Source organism: Vanacampus margaritifer, chromosome 14 (assembly GCF_051991255.1).
Source record: "Vanacampus margaritifer isolate UIUO_Vmar chromosome 14, RoL_Vmar_1.0, whole genome shotgun sequence".
Classification (NCBI taxonomy): Eukaryota; Metazoa; Chordata; class Actinopteri; order Syngnathiformes; family Syngnathidae; genus Vanacampus; species Vanacampus margaritifer.
Window position 1 is genome coordinate 3430147 of NC_135445.1, and position 20688 is coordinate 3450834.

The 20688-nt window shown below is 39.9% G+C and overlaps 3 protein-coding genes and 1 long non-coding RNA gene across 4 annotated transcripts in view; 2 read left to right on the top strand and 2 right to left on the bottom strand.

Moving 5' to 3' along the window:
- The first annotated feature begins 480 nt into the window (after positions 1-480).
- cops4 (COP9 constitutive photomorphogenic homolog subunit 4 (Arabidopsis)) lies at positions 481-6416 on the top strand. The gene is made up of 10 exons (XM_077586133.1): positions 481-595; positions 1438-1517; positions 1845-1996; positions 2453-2556; positions 2632-2785; positions 2864-3014; positions 3857-4027; positions 4972-5087; positions 5286-5370; positions 6099-6416. The coding sequence occupies exons 1-10, from the start codon at positions 522-524 to the stop codon at positions 6230-6232; spliced, it is 1221 nt and encodes a 406-aa protein (XP_077442259.1). The 5' UTR covers positions 481-521; the 3' UTR covers positions 6233-6416.
- A 497-nt stretch (positions 6417-6913) lies between these two features.
- Positions 6914-11807, bottom strand: LOC144064011 (placenta-specific gene 8 protein-like). The gene is made up of 6 exons (XM_077586134.1): positions 11723-11807; positions 10771-10919; positions 9775-9901; positions 8958-9082; positions 7167-7306; positions 6914-7001 (listed from the first exon to the last, which is right to left on the bottom strand). Exons 2-5 carry the CDS (start codon positions 10813-10815, stop codon positions 7202-7204), a joined length of 402 nt encoding a protein of 133 aa, XP_077442260.1. The 5' UTR covers positions 10816-10919; positions 11723-11807; the 3' UTR covers positions 6914-7001; positions 7167-7201.
- Positions 11808-11945: 138 nt separating this feature from the next.
- The window catches only part of adamts6 (ADAM metallopeptidase with thrombospondin type 1 motif, 6), a 59881-nt gene continuing 51138 nt past the window's right edge, over positions 11946-20688 (top strand). The window contains exons 1-4 of the mRNA XM_077586132.1: positions 11946-12321; positions 13272-13750; positions 13850-14226; positions 17869-18040. Of these exons, the coding sequence (XP_077442258.1) occupies positions 13651-13750; positions 13850-14226; positions 17869-18040 (649 nt within the window). The 5' untranslated portion in view covers positions 11946-12321; positions 13272-13650. The remainder of the gene's footprint in view (positions 12322-13271; positions 13751-13849; positions 14227-17868; positions 18041-20688) is intronic.
- LOC144064012 (uncharacterized) lies at positions 18030-19919 on the bottom strand. Its single transcript, XR_013296681.1, has 3 exons — positions 19840-19919; positions 18152-18257; positions 18030-18069 (listed from the first exon to the last, which is right to left on the bottom strand). It is a non-coding gene; the product is annotated as an uncharacterized LOC144064012 (long non-coding RNA).

Here is a 20688-nt window from a genome sequence, read left to right on the forward strand (position 1 = left end):
AAAATGGCACCCTATAATACTATATTTAATAGAATTATTAAATAGAATGTACCAAATTGACCGTTTTGTGCATCTTAACTCAATTTATAAAGCACTTTAAAACGATAATTGCTCCATACAAAGTGCTGTACATGGGGGAAAATAAATCATGCAATAAAAACGGGTAAAACAAAATAACACAAAATAAATAATGCAACCAGATAAACTAGAAATCATCGCAACTTCCAATCATAGAACTGAAAAAGTGTTTTAGGTTAAAAAATTAAACCTTGGCGGATTGCATCATCTAGTGGCTGTGAGCAACAGGTTCCCTCTATTTCAAAAAAATATATATATTGGATTTTTTTTTTTATGCCACTTGTAAGTGACGTCTCATTTTCGAATAGAAAATCACAATTACAATCATAATGAGTATTTATAAAAGAAAAGAACATTAAATATTTGTAATCTACCGTCACTAAACGGAAGTTCCCCTTTTCGGCGGCGGAAGCGGCGTTGTTGACAACCCGGACGGCGCGACCATGGCCACCGAAGTGCGGCAGGAGCTCGCACAGCTGATGAATTCGTTTGGCTCCCATAAAGATCTCTCGGCCAAGTACGTGGCGCTTACCAGAAACGTGTTTTTTTATTTTATCTGTCTATTATCAAACTCGCCCTGTACAGAATATGAAGCACCCCGTTTGACTAAAACATTGCCGGGGTTACCATGACAGACCAAGCTAAGCTAACATTAGCTACTTTGCTTAGCAAGCTAAATGGGGGATTTTTCAGAATGAAGTTTATTTGCGATTAAAACAGTTTTATAGATATAGAGTAAAGAATAAAAACTGTAAGCTTGTGAATAGCGTCCCGAGCCACACAAATGTTGACACCATTTGCACGTTTTCATTTGAGTAGCTAGCAACTACTTTTAGCTTATCGATGGACAACACACTATTACTATCATGGTTGAATTGAAAGTATGTACATTTTGTCTATACAGCTCTTGTCAAGAGAGGTCATGCAAAGTGCTTCACATTGTTAAAATATAGAGCATTATGCAATTAGTACCAGAAAATTCCAAATAAGTTTTACTGGAATGCCTGTGTTTGACAAATGTGTTTTTAATTGCTTTTTAAAAATGTAAGAGGTAACAGACTGCAAGGCTCGATTACCTTTAATTGTAACTCTCTCATGGGGTCAGTAAGTAAAAAGTCTGTCAGCAGACTGCACTGACCCCAGTGTTGTTGCAAAACCAATATTTTGACTGTTAAACCCATACAAAAAAAAAATAAAAATCACATCAAAACCCGAAAACATGAGAAAAAACACTGGAGTCATGGGTGACAATAGATGGAACTTCAAATTCTTTGAAATTTTATTAATTCAAAAATAATATTGCTGAGAACCGTTTTAGATTGTGAAAAAAGTTGCATAACTTTGTATATCTCCTTCAAGATATAGACAAATCTTGGAAAAGGCTGTCCAATTCACAGATGCAGATCGGCTTGAATCCTTGAGGGCCTTTGTTGAAGCAAGTATGTCGCACTTTAATTCACTTTTTTTTTTCTCTCTCAGGAGAGCTCAGTATTGTTCATTCGATTTGACATCATCATTGCTCTCCTTTTTTTTTAAAAACAAATAAATTAAAAAAAATTAATAAATGTTTTTATTTTATTTTATTTAATTATTTTTTATTTTTTTTATATATATATACATATATATATATATACATATACACACATTTTTTTTTGTATGTGGGTGAGTTTAATTTTAACTTTAATTCACTTTTAAAGCGGTTGCTAGTATTACTCATTCTCCATAAGAATACAGTTTCCTCCTCTATTTTTTTTATCCCCTTATAGTGGTCAATGAAAATGTGAGTTTAGTCATCTCGAGACAACTGCTCACCGACTTTTGCACGCATCTGCCCAACTTGCCCGACGCCACGGCCAAAGCGGTGTATCATTTCACCTTAGAGAAGATCCAGCCAAGGGTCATTTCCTTTGAGGAGCAGGTAAACTATTACTCAAAACTTAATGTGTTAACGGTCTTAAAATATGTCCAGTTTTTTATTGCAGAAGCATATTCTCATATTGAACAGTTGTAGAAATGGTTCACCAGACAAAGAATCAAGCTCGTCCCATGGCCATCTCAGTCCCCAGACCTCGACCCCATTAAAAACCTGTGAAGTGAGCTAAATAGGAGAGTGCAGAGATGCCACTGTTATTGTATTATAGCTCCCATTTCATTCTAAATATGCAAATATTACTGGAGGATAGACTATTATTTACAACAAACAACAAAAATGTGACATCTTAATACTTTGTTTTTTTCTTCTTTCTGTCAGTCAGTCGTTTGACTTGTCAGACTGTCGGTTGGTCTGTGGCCTGTCTGACGGTCCATCTGACTGTCAGTGCGTCGCTCTGTCTAAAGATCTCCATGATAACGTGATGTTCTTAACGGTGCGCAGGTGGCCTCCATCAGACAGCACTTAGCAACTATTTATGAAAAGGAGGGCGACTGGAGGAACGCCGCCCAGGTTTTAGTCGGCATTCCTCTGGAGACGGGGCAAAAGTAAGCTTGTCTTTTCACCCTTTTTCTTTTCATCCTTCTTCATCTTTTTAAGAGTTCTGTTGCCGTTCCCTCTAGGCAATATAATGTCGACTACAAGTTGGACACTTACCTGAAAATAGCCCGCCTCTATCTGGAGGACGACGACCCGGTGCAGGCTGAGGCCTACATCAACAGAGCCTCGCTTCTTCAGAATGAGTCCTCCAATGAACAGCTGCAAATACATTACAAGGTGAGCAGGCGGGGGGGTGTTTGTCAGAAATGGTAAAAACAAAAGGCTGCAGATTAAATGCATTACTCTCCCGCTTAGGTGTGCTACGCCAGAGTCCTCGACTTCAGGAGGAAGTTCATTGAAGCAGCGCAGCGATACAACGAGCTGTCTTACAAATCCATCGTCCACGAGAGCGAGCGTCTAGAGGCGCTCAAGCACGCGCTCAACTGCACCATTTTGGCGTCGGCAGGTACGGTCGGTCAACTCATTTTTAGAGGATGCTACAAAACGATGCGTCTATTTGTTGCTTTAAAAAAACAAAAAAAACGGTGTTCAGCATTACAAGGGCAGTTAGTCAGAAATACAGACTAAGTAGTATTAACAACCTGAAATGTGGGTGGGGGGGTGGGTGCACAAAAAGCTATTTTTTTTACCACAAAATATTAAAATGTGGCCATGATATAGGCTAGGTACAATTTGCACACAAAATACTAATTTGTGGGTTTAATATTCTCACGAATAACCAGATGTTTGTTTGTTGTTAACTATTCCTCCATTATTTGCTGAAAACTCCGCCCTGTCTAATGTAAAAGTGCATCTTTGGAGCCATCTTGCTACCTAGAAACATTATTAAGATAAGAGGGTAGCTTCATTTAATGAAGCAATAGTGCTGTCTTGAAAACCTTTTTTTTTTGGGCATAAGCGTCAGTTTAAAAAAAATTGTTATTCACGGCATGGCTTAGTTTGTTCCTCTATACATCCTGAAAGCTGTATTATTCATTTGTATTTTAATTTTTGGCAACAAATAATTATTTCATGCATATGTTAACTTATACCTAGTGTGAAGGAAAGAAATAACTGACAGAGAAAATATTTTTTATTTATTTTTCATGTACCGTATATGGAAATTGTGTGCGTTAGAGTCACTTTTTAACAGCTGCTAAAAGTTTCTAAACTTTAAAAGTTGCTGTCTTGTGTTTTTGGGAGAGGCAAAGTTGCTCAATCTAGCAAGAAAAGTGCAAAGTTGTCATCAACACCAATTGCGAGGAGGGAGTTTTTCAATGGTCATCTTTATTTTTTCCGGTATTCTAGGCCAGCAACGTTCCCGCATGTTGGCCACCCTCTTCAAAGATGAGCGCTGCCAGCAGCTGGCCGCGTACGGGATTCTCGAGAAAATGTATCTGGACCGCATCATCCGGGGGAACCAGCTGCAAGAATTTGCCGCCATGCTCATGCCTCACCAGAAAGCCACCACGGCAGACGGTCAGTACCCATATTAGTTGCACCTGCGCAATCTATTCAGATCACCTGGATTTGGATTTGAAAACGGAAACGTGTTCATGGCAAGAACAATAACGGTAGCCTGTGGAGTTGGTAGATGGAAAACATTCAGTTGTTTAATTACAAAAGAGAAATTTGCAGATTACATAGAGAAGGGCTTGGCAACACAAATGACGGCGGGGTCCTCGAATTTTCATGAGTGCTACGCGAGGGCCACATAGGACCAGTTACTTTCTCGCCAGAGGTTGTCAGAAGCATGTATGTGCATTTGTTCATTAAAAAAAAAATAAATAAACCATTGTAATTTGTACATCACATTATTTTAACATAATTCCATGCTTATTATGAATTGATATTTATATCAGGGATGTGATTTTTCCGCTAATTCGCGGAATTCCGCTTTTTTTATCTCCCCCCCCCCCCAAAAAAAAAAATTCCGATTTTTTTTTTAGTAGTTCATTGTGTATGCACATGACTCCGACAGATAACATCTTCTGCTATAACAAAGACATTTGTGGTATGCTCTAATATGAGTTACTTTTCATTTGGTCATGATACAATTATTTGTTCATGAAATTTGAACTCTTCAACATTATTTATGTTAACTTAGTAATCACATTAGTTAGATATGATGATATTCTCAGTGATAGTTTTTAAAAGCAAAGGCAGTCCAATGTTTTTGAATGTGACTGATTTTGAGTTGACTAAAACTGATTGACTTAACACATTGAAAATTTATGCTGTTATTTTGTCTATTTCTTTGTCATGTGAGTGCATTGAAAGTACTTAAAAACACGGAAAACCCATGACCCTGGACCTAGCTGGGTGCCAGCGGCCCCCAGACCCCCGGCTAAATTTTCAGATAATTTCACTTTGGTCAAATCACATCCCTGTTATATTAACCTGACATATGAACTTCTCTTCAGGCTCCAGCATCTTGGACAGAGCTGTGATCGAACACAACCTTCTCTCCGCCAGTAAACTTTACAACAACATCACCTTTGAAGAGCTCGGAGCACTTTTGGAAATCCCTCCGGCCAAAGTGAGATCAGTAGATGCAGGAAAATCACCCGACGATGACGTGTTACTGCTTCCCAAATATTGCGATGTTGATTTCATTTTCCTCCTTCCATGACAACCTTGACTTGCAATTTCAGAGCAAAGCACAGCCAATTGTACTTTATTCTATTCATTTATTTTACGACTCTTTCATTGATTTATTTTTGATTTCTATGTGCAGGCTGAGAAGATTGCGTCGCAAATGATCACTGAAGGACGCATGAACGGCTTCATCGACCAGATTGATGGCATCGTGCACTTTGAGAGTGAGTTTTTTTGGGCAACTACAGTAAAAATCCGTTAATCAACCAGTGATAGGTGAAAATCTGCGACAAAGAGAGACCATGTAATATATTATTCAGGAGAATTATTTTTTTTTTTTAGTAGTAGTAGTTTAACCCTTCCAACAATGTTCAAACATATTTAACCTGATTATTTTATAGTGGATATGTTCAAATGTATTTTTAGGATAAAAAAAAAAGAAAATGTGACCAAAGTGAAACATTCCAAAAGTTTTCCCAGCCTGAATGTGGCCTATGACCCGTACAATTCGGTAAAATAAATATTTTTGAGGAGTGAAAATTAAACCGAAATAATGTGGTTGCATAAGTGTGCACACCTTGTGTGTGGAAAATGCCGCCATGACAAAAACAAAAAATGTGTTATGTGTCATGTGGACAGCAGGGGGCTCCCTCATATTAAAGTTGTGATGGACTGGTGAGCATTTATTGATATCCTTGATACCCAGCTTCTGGACTATGTACTAGTATGTTTTGTCCTCACTAATAATACATTACAACACACTAGTAGAATGACTTTCTTAAGCTACTTGTGATTTTTCCACTACTTATGGCATTTCTGCACAACTTTCTGATAGGAAAACGTTAACTAATAAGTCAAAACTACTCTTAATTAACATATGCACGCTACGAGTAAAGCTCTAGACGTCAACTATTTTATAATGATAACAAATGAACTTTGATGTTGTTTTCAGCACGAGAGCCGCTTCCCACGTGGGACAAGCAGATCCAGTCGCTGTGTTTCCAGGTCAACAACCTCCTGGAAAAGATCCGACAGGCAGCTCCCGAGTGGGCCGCCCAGGCCATGGAGACCCAGATGAGTCAATAAAAGTCACCCCCATCTCGAGCCCCCTTCTTTAATTTTCTACATCATCACAAGGTGCGCCAAAGGAAATATCTCTCTCCGCCGTTCACATCCCATTGGCTGAATATTCCAAAGGCACATTTTTATTGCCTGTTGCCCGCAGTGACTCATGTTTGACATGACATATGATTAAATGTGCACACAGCTAGAGGCTCAATCTGCTCTTTTTCAACACACCACTGAAAAACTACTTTCACCAACGACACTTACTTTATAATAGCGAAAATTGACGACTCCAGCTGCAAAGATGGTGGCGAAGCACTACTTTTCTATAAGACAGGGCGACTAGCAGAGGATAGGTTTGTGAATTTGTGAGTAGCAAATAAGCTAATAGTGTAACCTGTTTTCTGAGTTGAGCCATGTGACGTTTGCAAGCTGAGCTGGGATTGGTCGTTTCGTGAGCCCCAAGCAACTGTCATTTATGACAGCAAGTGGCAAAATGGCCGCCCCGTGAGATGGAAAACCATGGGTGGATTTTGCTGCTTAATTCATATTCCACAAATGCCCTTAATCAGAATGCGGTGATTAGACTAGTGGGGGGGGGGGCGCTTTAGACTAGCTTTGATTTTTATTTTTTTTTTTAAACAACACGTTTTATTGAAATCTTCGCACCGAAAAAATAAAAACAAACAACCACCATTTGACTCCCATTTAAAAGCTTCTTTATTGAAAGATCACCACCATTACCAATCAGAAAGACGATAATTCAAGCTCTTCCTAGAGATGACGACACCTGCAACAGTTAACAAAAAGGCGTTAACACAAGATAGGAACAACCGTCACGACTATTAATTTCCTGTTTTATGGCATAGTAGCTTTCTTATCACACGGCAGCAACAGCACTTCAAGGGTCAACATTTGCCTTCCGGCATTCTTGAGTTGAGCAATGATTACTCACCAGGTCAGGTGGTTTTGCTTCAACGCCGCTCCTTCTCAGAAGATGCCTTGCTCCTTTCTCCGGTCGATGTCTCTCTTAAGCTGGCAGGTGGCGCACACCAGGCAGCACATATTGGCCATGAAGTCGCTGCATAGGGAACCCTGTAAACGCACATGCATGTGCTCTTGTTTGACTGAGTGATTGAGAGGGTGGAGAACAATGGCCTCGCTGAGTAAACATGCAGTCTCATCATCACAAAGGAAGTTGGGCGTCGGTGGTGAAAAAGCAGATAGTTGACGTGTCACATTTCTCAATTCTTTTAGTCTTCATGTGAGGTAGCTAACATAAGTTTGTAAATGTTGAAGAAAATCCTATCTTTAATTAGCCTAGCCTGTGTTTTTTAATATGATGTATATGTTTACTTTATCAACTCACATTGGTATAATCAATTTAGTCTTATAGGGAAACATGTCTTTACAATAATATGTTCCATGTAGCCCTACTAGTCTAAATACGGCCATTATTATTGTGTTATTGCAGCAAAATCCAGCAGTTTAAAAAAAAAAAATCTATTTTAGAAGGCGGCCATTTTGCCACTTGCAGTCGAGTGAGAATGACATCACAGTTGCTCGGTCTCAGGGAACAACCAATCACAGCTCAGCTCCAGAAAACAGGTGAGCTGCGATTGGCCGTTGCCTGAGCCCTGAGCAACTGTGATGTCATCTTCAGTCAACAGCAAGTGACAAAATGGCCGCCTTCTAAAATGGATCAAAACTGCTGGATTTTGCTGCTTAACTCCATATTCCGCAAATGTAATATTCATCAGAATGTCATGTTTAGACTAGTGAGGTCACGTATAACATATTATTGTCAAGAAATGTTTAAATTAAGTAAACATTGATTATGATTTTTGTCTTCAACAACCGAATGGGCGTGTTTTTATAAAAAGTATAGAAACAAGCACCAGGGATGTGATTTTTCCGCTAATTCGCGGAATTCCGCTTTTTTTTTGATCCCCCCCCCCCCCCCCCAAAAAAAAACGATTTTTTTTTTTTTAGTAGTTCATTGTGTATGCACATGACTCCGACAGATAACATCTTCTGCTATAACAAAGACATTTGTGGTATGCTCTAATATGAGTCACTTTTCATTTGGTCATGATACAATTATTTGTTCATGAAATTTGAACCCTTCAACATTATTTATGTGTTAACTTAGTAATCACATTAGTTAGATATGATGATATTGTCAGTGATAGTTTTTAAAAGCAAAGGCAGTCCAATGTTTTTGAATGTGACTGATTTTGAGTTGACTAAAACTGCCATTTTATATGGGATAGTTCAATATACATTGAAAATTTATGCTGTTGTTTTGTCTATTTCTTTGTCATGTGAGTGCATTGAAAGTACTTAAAAACACGGAAAACCCATGAGCTCCGGTAGCCCCCCTTGTCCCCCCACCAGGGCACTGCCCTGGACCTAGCTGGGTGCCAGCGGCCCCCAGACCCCCGGCTAAATTTTCAGATAATTTCACTTTGGTCAAATCACATCCCTGAAGCACCCGATTGTCAAAATTCACTGTAGGTGTTTCATCAATGAACATTTCCAAGGACGTCCACTTCTTAGCCTTTCTGTCACTCTTCCAGTCTCTCAGTATCTCTGTTGCAATCTGCAAGCTTCAAACGGGATGTTCTCAGAGGGATTCCGAGACTGGTAGAGTCACAGAAAGGCTCAGAAGTGGACATCCTTTGGCAATAATCCAGCTCCATTTTTGGAGAACAGCAAATTGTTTCCGCCCCCCCCGCGCACGTACGTTGATGTTGTAACGGGTCCGGTAGACGCTGCGGATGGCCATGCTCAAGCCGCACAGGCAGCACTCGTCCATGTCGCCGGCGATGGTGCAGCTCAAGCACGGGAAGCACCACAGGCCGTAGCAGCCTGCGGACGCAAGAAGGGGAAAGGGATGGGCGACGCAACATGAGGTACACCTGCATGCGTTCACGCCGAGTTCATCAATTTCAGCATGTGTTGGCTATTCAGATAGAGCAAAATCAGGGAAAAAAAAGAGAAACTAAAGTAACATTTTGTCGAAAGTTTTGCAATACGTGAAAGGAAAAAAAATGGATATCAGATTTTTCTTTTTCAGGCCATAGCGCTCAGCGCTAGCGCCACATGACACCAAGCCTCATTCCTATATCTTGTTAGCGGCTCATTTTTGCCATCTGACTTATAGTGCTCTATGCTGTATACAGTCATCTCTTTGTTTTTTTTATTGTTTTTTTTTTTTGTGTTGACTTTTGGTCAACTGTTTGTGCTGGATCTGCTCAACATGTGAACCCCAAGTTCATAATGCCTATTTGTAGTGATGGGAAAATGAAGCCTCATGAAGCCTCATGAAGCTTCATGAAGCACTTTTACTATTTTTTTTTTTTACTCCTCTAGATGGTGCTCTTGGTTCAAACATGAAGGCTAGTGCAATGGAAATGTGCCTTTTTAAACCAATAGTGCCATCTAGAGGAGTCCAAAAAATATCACAAGTGCTTCATGAAGCTTCATTTGTCCATCACTACCTATTTGCATATTGACAGTTAACTTTTTTTTTTTTTTTTTTTTTTTTGAAGAGAACTTACATGTTCCGCAATCGTCGCAGAAGTCACACAAGCCAGTCTGGAAGTCAGAGGCTGGATATCTTCCTGGTTGACTCGTTACCGCCATGATGATGATGACGACTGACGATGATGATGATGATAATGATAGCTGGAATGAGAAGGACTTTACTAATCTCACTCAAGTTCACAACATTAGGTACACATAAAACATGCTGTTATGATAACACTGGCCAACATTATTTTTTTTTCCCGGGCGCTAAGAATATTGAATGATTTTAGGGTAATTTTGAGATATCCATATTTTTGACGGTTAAAATTGATAATTAACATGCATTGACAGTTTATGAAATGTACTTTCACAATATTGCACCAAAAATGAAAAAGAATACTGTATGAAAAGACAGATACAGCCTCAGCAAAGCATCTAAGATGTAGGATAAAGAGAATGCCAGTAACATAACATGCATACTAATAGAACTAAAAAAAAAAAACTTTAAAAAAAAACGGAATATCTCAAAAACTAGTAGAGCCAATTTGGGAAAAAAACAATGTCCTTTTCACATTCAGTGACCTCAAAATACCTTAAAACCGGTCATATTTTCTTGCCGCCAAAGTGTGTGTTGACCAGTGTAATACAATAATCATTTGACAATATTGCAGTGTCGAATGGTTAATTTCTCTTTTTTTTTTTTTTTGCATTTAGTCTTTCAGAACTGTTTTCAAACCGTTATTCAGATCGATTTTTAGTTAACTTGGTGCAAAACTGATTTACTGGACCCAAAAAATGGTTGGTTTCTTGGAAAAAAATAGGACTTTATTTCTGTAATCATATGCCTTTTGTTCTCAAAAAAATAATAATAAAATAAAATAAAAAAATATATATAATTGTAATAGCTTGTGCAGAAATATCAGAAAACCATATCGTATCTTTTGGTTTCCCCAAACCTAAAATAGCAAGTTTATTTGTTTTATGGGCGTGTAAGAAATGATGAAAATAGAATAAGGAGCTACTCTTACCGTGTGCGGTTGCTGTACAGACGAACTGATGAGGGGGAGAAGCATACGTGCTGCTTTATCAAGATAAAAGGCCACTCCTTTGCTTTTTTTTTTACCCGCTTACTGCTGCACCTGCTTTCCATGTTTCTTTTTCCGCTTGCGAATCTATACTTTGGTCAAATAATAAATGTGTTGTGTTAGGTTAGGGGGGGTGGAAATCACAGGTAATTTCATACGACAACAATTCATCAACAAGTAAATTGTGTCTTGTTCTTTTAAATGCTCTGAGATTAAACTTTGGTAATGTGATTATTGTTGGGTTAGTGTCACAATTCTAAAGTTGATATGACTGCTTCCACGTTGGTTCACTACAGAAGTTGAGCGGAACTACAAAATGTGAACATCTACTTCCCTCTTTTATCAACAAGCAATTGCCACATTTTCTAACTTGAGTAAATGGTTACCAAAGATGTATATCACTTTATGTTCTATGAACTCTAACTACCTGTTTAACAGTCTATCCTAGCCTTTGAGCCAAGGCACGTGATATCACAGTACTCCACCCACCAAGCAAAAATGGCACATATATGCATACTTTTACAGTAAAGTTAGTGGAAGACTACATCGTCTTAAAAAATAAAAATAAAAAATGTAACCACCCGTATATATATTATGTTCTACAAAAACCCTTAGGAGTGTTGGCGATCTCTCTCGTGTCCCTTCTGTGATTTAAAGATCGCAGTTCCTTCAATCAGCCTCACGGGGTCGCCACCTACAAAATGACCAACGTGAAGCGAGTCGTGTTTTGAAAATGATGTTAGGCTGCCACATAATCATCACTTGCGTGTGACAAACATAGACAGCCACCACCAAGTCTGTCAGTGTCCATGGAACATATTAGTGGATTTCTAATGACTACTTAAATGGGGGGGGGGGGGGGGGGGGGCAGTAATTATTAAAAGTAGCTTGTCACCATAACAACCGTAGTTCAACTTCGTGGGTGACGTCCAGAGGGGGTGCTGAGGTTTTTGACCCTGATGGACATGCGCACAGATGATTTGAAGAGAGGCACATCTGCACTGACGTCACCCCCTCCCTAAAAGGGAGACGGGGGGGGGGGGGGGGGTGGCGGGGGGAAGCTGCCAATTTGAAGTGGGACATACCCCGGTGAGTGCGATCCTCCAAAGCCGAAAGTCCAACTCGCTCTCTCTCTCCTTTGCATGCATGCATGCGTGCACTAACCGCCCCCCCCTCCCCTCCCAACCTCCCCACTCTCACCCCATCACCCCTCCTCTTGCAACCTCAACTCACTTTTTAAGCCAGCCTGAGTCAAGATTATAACGGGTTTGAAATAGAGAGAGAGAGAGAGCCCCGCTGGAGGAGAGTGCATTGTTTGGTTTTGTTGTGATTTCGAGCGACTGGGGTTGCTTCCATGCGCAGCCGAGAGGATGACCGAGGAGTCCGCCAGGAGATGAGCGCAGGAGCACGCACCGGGCCGGTGCTTCGTGGGGCGGACATCGGCTTTTTGGACGCACATCAAGCACACTCGGATCGGAGCTGACCACTACCACGGTAAATGGGGATCCACTCACTTTATCGAACTGTATGACAGGTGCTTGTTGTTTTTAAAAAAAGTGCTGTCCAAAAACGCACTCCTCATTGGGTACACCTGCACAAAACGCAAGAGCAGTGAGGACTAAATTGGTACTGTACCGCATGGTACTTCAATATTTTCTTCCTCTTTTGGTTGGTTATAGACTTGAGAATGCACAGTCAATTGTCCTCCATCTGACTCTTGTGTCTTTGACACGTGTTATGTTTACCAAGTTGTCTTTGATCAAATATTGTCAGTGTTCACATTAGGTGCGTTGTGTTTTTAATGTTTTTTATTTTTTATGCACTTGACCAAAGACTCCTGATTGTCTTCAACATTTACAAAAAAAGTTCTGTCCGAAAATGTACTCCCCTTACTTGGTACACCTGCAAAAAGCTCAAGAGACAAGACTGTCTTTGATGTTGTCTTAAACGCGTGCAGTATGACATATTCATGAAAGACTTCCCAAATCCGCATTCGTTCAAGAATGAAGGTTGTCTTTGATAAATTGTCATTTATAACTTGGTCTTTGATATAAGAATGGTCCTTTGGATTTCAAAACAATCAGTCCAAAGAACCTCACGGGATGTCCTGATGGTCCCTGATAAGTTTTCGAATGAAAAGGTTTTCTTTTAATGTCTTCATCGTTTTGTTGTAATATTAGAAATGATGGAAATGTCCATCCGAATCCAAAACAATCAGTCCAAAGGCGACCTCTGAATTATTTCCTGATGAAAATGTTGCTCTTTTACTCATCAATCTCAGTTGGATCTTCTTTTTACGTCTTCATAATTTGGCCCTTAATCTTATAAAAATGGCGGTCATGTCATTCAGACTACAAAAGAGCCTCTGTTTTGGAAAACAAAGACGGGCGACACCGCGAAGCAAGCGTGGTCGTCCTAACGCTTTGATCGATTTCCTTTGGCAGGAATGCAGATGGATGGGCCGAGGCAAGTTTCCGATGTAGAGCTTCCTCTCCGGAGTTCCACCTGAGCGTCTGATGGATCGCCGCCGCGTTTTGGCCGAGCTGTGGACATGAATCGTGAGGCCTCCGCCGCGACGTGGACGCGCTCGCCTCCGGGAGAAATCTGAGCATCCGGGATACACGCAGACTTTTTTTTTTTTTTTTCCTCAAGCCAGCGAGGGGACGCAAACCATGGAGTTGTTATGGTTTGGCCTCGGACTGAGCGCATGTTTTTAGTCCGACTGTAGCGGCCTCTTCCCCCTCCTCCTCCGTCCCATCCCATCCCACCCCCCAGTCCCGTAACCCGCCACCCCTTTCCTCATGTCACATCTTTCCAAGAATTATGGAAATTTTGTGGAAGACGCTGACTTGGACATTGAGCCTGGTGGTCATGGCTGCTTCCGAATTTCAGAGCATCAATCGCCTTTCACACAACTCTCAAGGTAGGATGTCCAAAGTTACCAATCGTATTCTCGCGACTAATACGAACGTGATCATCGTAGCATCGCTGTTGTCCCTTTTAACATCGGCTGTCATCGCAGAGGAGTTCCTGTCCTACCTGCAGCACTACCAGCTGACTGTCCCCGTGCGAGTGGATGAGAACGGCGAGTTCCTGAGCTACACTGTGAAGCACCACCGACCCGGCCGACGGAGACGCGGGGCGGCCGACCCCTCGGCCGGCCCGTATCCGGAATCGCCCGAGTCCCAGCTTTTTTACAGACTCTCCGCCTACGGGAAGCACTTCCACCTGAACCTGACTCTCACCCCTCACCTGGTCTCCAAGCACTTCACGGTGGAGTACTGGGGCCGCGATGGCATGGAGTGGCGCCACAACATGGTGGACAACTGCCATTACGTGGGTTTCTTGCAAAACCGGCGCGGCGCCACTAGAGTGGTGCTCAGCAACTGCAATGGCCTGGTGAGCGTAAAGTAACCGTTAGAAACCTTTCAGGTATCAAAAAGATTTTACAGGAGGTAAATTGCAGTCCAGTTGGCAGTTAGTGGAAATTCAGACTGGCTACTTTTCTGTTGCTTGGATTAATGGCACACACACTCACTCTTTTGGCAGAGGAACAAATAACGCGCTGTTGAGAAGACGTTAGCTAGCAGGCTAGCTTTTATGTTATGCTAAATTACTTAAAGACGACCCAAACAAACATTTTTAAAAAAAAAAATATCCATGAGAAAATGTCTACCACAAACCTGATGACAGAAGTTTGCTTCCCCAAAACAGCACCCGGCACACACTCACTCTTTTGGCAGAGGAACAAATAACGCGCTGTTGAGAAGACGTTAGCTAGCAGGCTAGCTTTTATGTTATGCTAAATTACTTAAAGACGACCCAAACAAACATTTTTAAAAAAAAAAATATCCATGAGAAAATGTCTACCACAAACCTGATGACAGATGTTTGCTTCCCCAAAACAGCACCCGGCACACACTCACTCTTTTGGCAGAGGAACAAATAACGTGCTGTTGAGAAGACGTTAGCTAGCAGGCTAGCTTTTATGTTATGCTAAATTACTTAAAGACGACCCAAACAAACATTTTTTAAAAAAAATATCCATGAGAAAATGTCTACCACAAACACGATGACAGATGTTTGCTTCCCCAAAAAACAGCACCCGGCACACACTCACTCTTTTGGCAGTGAAACAGATAACGCGCTGTTGAGAAGACGTTAGCTAGCAGGCTAGCTATTATGTTATGCTAAATTACTCAAAGCCAACCCAAACAAACATTTTAAAAAAAAATATCCATGAGAAAATGTCTACCACAAACCCGATGACAGATGTTTTCTTCCCCCAACTTTAAAGGGAAAAAAAACAACAACTTAATGCGCTACAGACTAGTTTCTTGGTAGTAAACAAGACGCCAGGATACTTCTGGCTAGCAAAAAAAAGTAAGGGACTTCTGCTGACTTGAATCCTTTTCTGACAGAAATACCCAAAAGGTGATTTACAAAATGATTTCGGTGCAACATGTGTGGATGTCATCAATTGTTCTGCTGATAGCACGATTGCCTGGTGGCAGAATAGCAAAAAATAGTTACGTTTTAGTCTTGATTTCATCATTGCGGCAAGTTTAGTTTGAGTGAATATGTACTTGAGTACCCAAGGGAGCTTGTCTGTGCCAATTTACCTCTTTTTGACCGACACTTCACACATTCCAACTACGGTGGTCGAAAAGAAGGCTAAAATCATCATTCAGGTTCGTTAACCGCTGTTTTCTTAACCACACTGCTTTGGTCAAATGACCCATAAGGGTTTGTTGACTTGTGGTGCCGGAGAGCGCTTTGGCGTTTGCCACCCGGAAGAACGTGTGACCTCATGGTGAAATGTCTTATTACACAAAAACCTTGGCTTGGCCCAGCGGGTGACGGCCCGGCCATGCGTTCATACGAAGCGGCGCACAACATTAGCGCCATTGTAGTTTGCCTTGTCAGAACCTTGGCGGGAAGCGGTGCCGCCGGAGGTAAACCAACTCGGGCATACGTTATCGGCTTTTCACGCTCTGTAAATGTCAGATGTTATCCCCCGATTTAACTTAACACTCTATTTTATTAAAAGAAGTGCGGAAGTTACTCAAGTTACTCCATTCGGTAAATTCATTAATGGTCCTTTCAATTAAAGGAAAAAAAAAAAAAAAAACAAGACAAAAAGCCTCATTCCACATGCATTCTTCCGCCAGGCTGCGGCTTATGTTTCAGTCATCGTGCCATGGTTTTTCTTTCAGTCAATATTTGCGCAGTTATCAGCCAGTCAACATGTCACATTGATAATGTAATGCAACAAATGACTTGGCAGCGACAAGAATTCAAGAAAGGAAAATGAAGTGTAGCTTGCAAATGTTAAGATGTATTCGCCTCGTAGCCAAATGTGTTGGCAGCATCTCGACGCAGCATCATAAATTGAATTAGTATTTGCCCCCCCCCTTCTCACAACACCAAAAATGGTCAAAAGCGAGCATGCGCTTTAATGCAATCAGCCGTCTGGACAATTGCAAAACATTGACTCACTCTTTAAAAAACCCAAATAAAATAAGTTTTATATTTTCACAGTGCCAAGACACTTTTGTCTGCTCTAAAGAGGTGCTTGAGGATAATTGTTTGAATGCTAGTCCTCGCTTTAATTGCTTGTTTGACTGGCTGCTAAAGGATTACGTATTTAAATACCAACTATTTGGCTTTGCTCCTCTTTTTTTTGTGGCGGGGAATCTTGGAGGAGACGCAAAGCTAACAGATATGGGTCAGTGAATGCTATTTGAAAGAGTTGCACTGTTTAAAAAGTCAAGGGTTCTAAAAAATGTTGTATCCTAATGGGGAAATTTTTTTCCAAGGATCCCCTCATAATCCTATCGGCAATCGAACATCACTACAATATGTTTTTAATATGATATTTGATAGTCAAATTTTAACCCTGGAGAACCCACGGGGTCAAATTTGGCCCCTACAAATTCTGCTACTCAAATAACAAAGACCTTTTTATTTTTTTATTTTATTTTTACAAATTTAACTTCAAAAGTCCAGAGTGCCACTTCTGACCCCTGCATGGGGCCATCTAGTGGATGAATATTGCACTTACATGAGCCAGAGTGGATGGCAACATGCTGTTTTGTTGAGCTGGAAATCAATCCAAACAAAACCATCTTCTCAGCAAACCATCAGATGGTAAAATTGTGTTTTTTTTTGTTAATCTATTTCATATCATGTTGCAGAATGCCTAGGAGTATGTTTTATATATATATTTTGATAAATTAGCAACTCTTGAGCTAGTTAAAAAAAAGGGTTAAAATTGAAAAAACATATATTTTGGTGTTCAGTGAACTTATAGCAGTCATTTAATGTATAATTCATAATTTTCCAAAGAAGAAAAGGGTTCTTGGGTTCTCCAGGGTTAAAGAATATTTTCAAGAATGGAGAGTTACCGTTATTAGCTAAATTCTCTGATAGCCGCTAGCTAGCTAATGACCGGGGGTTTGGGATACTGCAGGCCTCACAGTGAATTCCGCAAGTATACCGATCTTTTAAGTGAGTTCTTACATTGTGAAGTTAACACAAGCGTGAAAGCTGCGTGACTAAAACAGGAGACGGAAACATAACAGATAGCCTGTGTGTGACAGAATGCTATTTGCGAGAGTTGAGCACTTTAAAAAGTAGGCTACTTTGTTTGCAGATGTGTTTTCAGATAGGCTGTTAGCCACAGCCTAGCATTTGATCAACATGCTACAAATATTACTCAATTGTTGTGTTAACTACGTATTTAAATCAAGTACAAGATTGGATAGCAGGTAAATGCTAGCACATTAGCTGGCTAGCTTTTTATCAGGTTGAGCACTGTGGATGTAGTCTAGTCTACGCTTATTACGTAGCCTATAATTACGACATTCTTTTGAACGATTATTGACATTGTGATAATTAAACAACAACATCACAAAAAATTAAATGGCTAACATTGTTTTTGGTGCCTTTTGACAGCATATAAAGCTACCAAAAATGTTGTATGAAACCAACAAGTCATTTCTGAAAATAACTGAAAATCTTCTTTGTTTTGTCGACAAGCACGGGGTCATCACGACGGAGGAAGAGCAGTATTTAATCGAGCCATTAAAGAACATATCCTCCCCCACCGACGACTGGAACCTGGAGGAAGCACAGCAACACGTTATTTATAAAATGTCCGCCATGCCCTCGTCGCAGGAACAGAGCCAGGAGTTGAGCTGTGGCATTTCAGGTGGGTGCGCCGTCCTTGTCGGGAGTTTCCTAAAGTAGAGGTTAGTCACATATATTGTATGCAAGTACTAAGTCTTAACCTTAGCCAAACTGTGACGATGACGTAGCTTACCTGTCTTTGTGGATGGGGTTACATTTGATAATCGTGTGTCTCATCTTTGAGTTGCGATACACACAAGATGTTTCTCAAATCCTTCGTAACGTCTTTTGAATCAACACTTGTCATGTGTAGAAAGAAGCAGTAAGAAGAATGGAATTCTTATTTATGTCTGCCCCCGCACCGCAACACAGAGTCTTAGAAGTTACCTACATCCCCGATTACATCAACGAGATAAGCAAGACAACAAAGTTAAACATCATCTTCAGTATCATTTGTCTCTTATACAATCAAAAAAAAAGAAAAATATCCATACATGTCAACCCTAATTTGGTCCCACCTGTATTACAAACCCATAAAGTCCTTATTTTCCCATAAAAATCCTTATGTCAGTTTTATCAATACTAAAGCTGTTTCATGCAATAACATTAATCTTACCTTACTTTCTTTCTTATATGAAGACATTGACAGTATCTTGTTCCAAATGACATTTTATTGCACAAAGAAAAAACAGATTTCTAAATAGCACAGGGACGGTTGACTTTTTTGTTGCTTCACATTTCTCTCGTGCAACTTTGATTTCAAATGTTGTTTGACATCGTAAATGCCAGATGCCGCAACCTTAACTCATTCACTGCCATTAATGGCTATAGACGTAAAAAATTTGTTTGAACTATTTATGTTAGTTTAACATTTTTCCCCACTTTTGTTAACAAGAAAAACCTAGAATTGTTTTTATTGTACATTTAGAACAGATATAAAATTTGTTAACTAGTGAAGTCATGCGATTAATTATGATTACTAATTTTAATCCCCCGACGCCCCTAAATTTTAATAATCTTTTCTTTAAAAAAAAAAAAAGATTATTAAAAATAAATAAAAATAATTACAATTACTTTAAAAAAAAAAGACTATTAAAAATTAGGGGAGTCAGGCGATTAAAATTTTTCGTAATTAATCGCATGATTTTACTAGTTAACTCACGATTAATCACAAATTTTGTATCTGTTTTAAATGTACAATATTTTTTTCTAGGTTCTATACTCTTGTTAACAAAAGTGGAAAAAAATGTTAAACTAATAGAAATAGTTCAAATGAATTTTTGACGTCTATAGCCGTCAATGGCAGTGAATGAGTTAATGTCCCGTGAACAAAGAGAACATGACGCATACTCTTCTCCAAGTTTTGACGGACCAATTACCTTAAATAAATCCGTCCGTTCCGAACGAAAACGTCCGGTGTGTCTTGTTTTTTTGGCCGGCCTGTCCCCCATTTTCTCAACCACTGCGAACGACTCGCAATTTTCGCGCTAACACAAATTTCTTAACCGCGCATGTCAGGAAACTGTTAGAAGTCTCGCGCGATAGACGAGATTTTGTGACCGGTTGTTGTTTAAATCGAGCTTATGCACACGTGTAGCACGTAGCCGACAGTAAATACTAAATAAATTTAAAAAGGGTAAGCAATATATACTAATATTATTATTTTCATGAAAACAGTTAAATCCGTATTCATTTCCAAATACGCCCGTATGCTTTTGCAACACTTAAAAATCCGTAAGAAATACGGACAAACCTTATGGGTTGACATGTACGAATATCTGTTCAACCATTCCATTTCTTCTGTTAAAAATTCCAAGATTTTACCCCGGCAACAGAATTCATATTAAAAAAAGAAAGAAAGGAAACAAAGATTCTACTCACCCTGCATACCACAACTCACATTCTTGGCTCCAGCAGTTTTCATAATCTCTTGGTTCCCAAGTCTGCAGTACTTTAGTTTTAATTCCCCAAACGATTGGAGCGCTGCAACAAATCATAAAAGTCACCTCATTCATCATCGTTGAAAAAGTTAGCGAGGGATTCTGCGCAAGATCGCCGTACCTGTTTTTGACTCGTTTAAAAAAAAAAACTTTTATTCACCATGCGCTATGATCTAACGTCACGTTTTATGTAATTATATGACACTGTACAGTTGTTGTCAATTTATTTGTATGTTCTTGGTTTTTTACCCTGCCGTCAGCTGCCAGGTCGGCGTTGCAAATGAAAATCTGTTCGCAATTGCCTTGACCTAGAAAAAACGAAGACTTGTTAACAAAGGTCACGTTTGAAAGCACCAAGTCAAAGTCAAAGTTGTGTGTTTCGTAAACTTTAGCCGGGCAAATCTCAAGTCATAAATTTGGGTGACTTAAGCCTGACATCTCTCAAGCTATCCTGCTGCAGCTTTCCAAATATCTGTGCGCAGAGAGTTCTGACATTCACGTGCGAGAAGATGCACAAATCTGTGTCAAGACCTTAACTCTTTGACTGTCAGACGTTTTCAGAAAAGGGATGCCGTGGGTGCCAGCCGATTTAAGCATTTTTGACTGATCTTTCAAGGTCCCCAGAAAATTATGTGTTTGGACTATGGAAACACACATACTACCAAATGAAAGATTGGACTCTCATCTTTCATCAGAAAAAAAAGTTTGTTTCTACCTTATTCCGTTTTTCAGTAATCAACAATAGAAAATGGTTAGTTTCACCTCTGTTTTGAAAAAACGTCTTTTAACG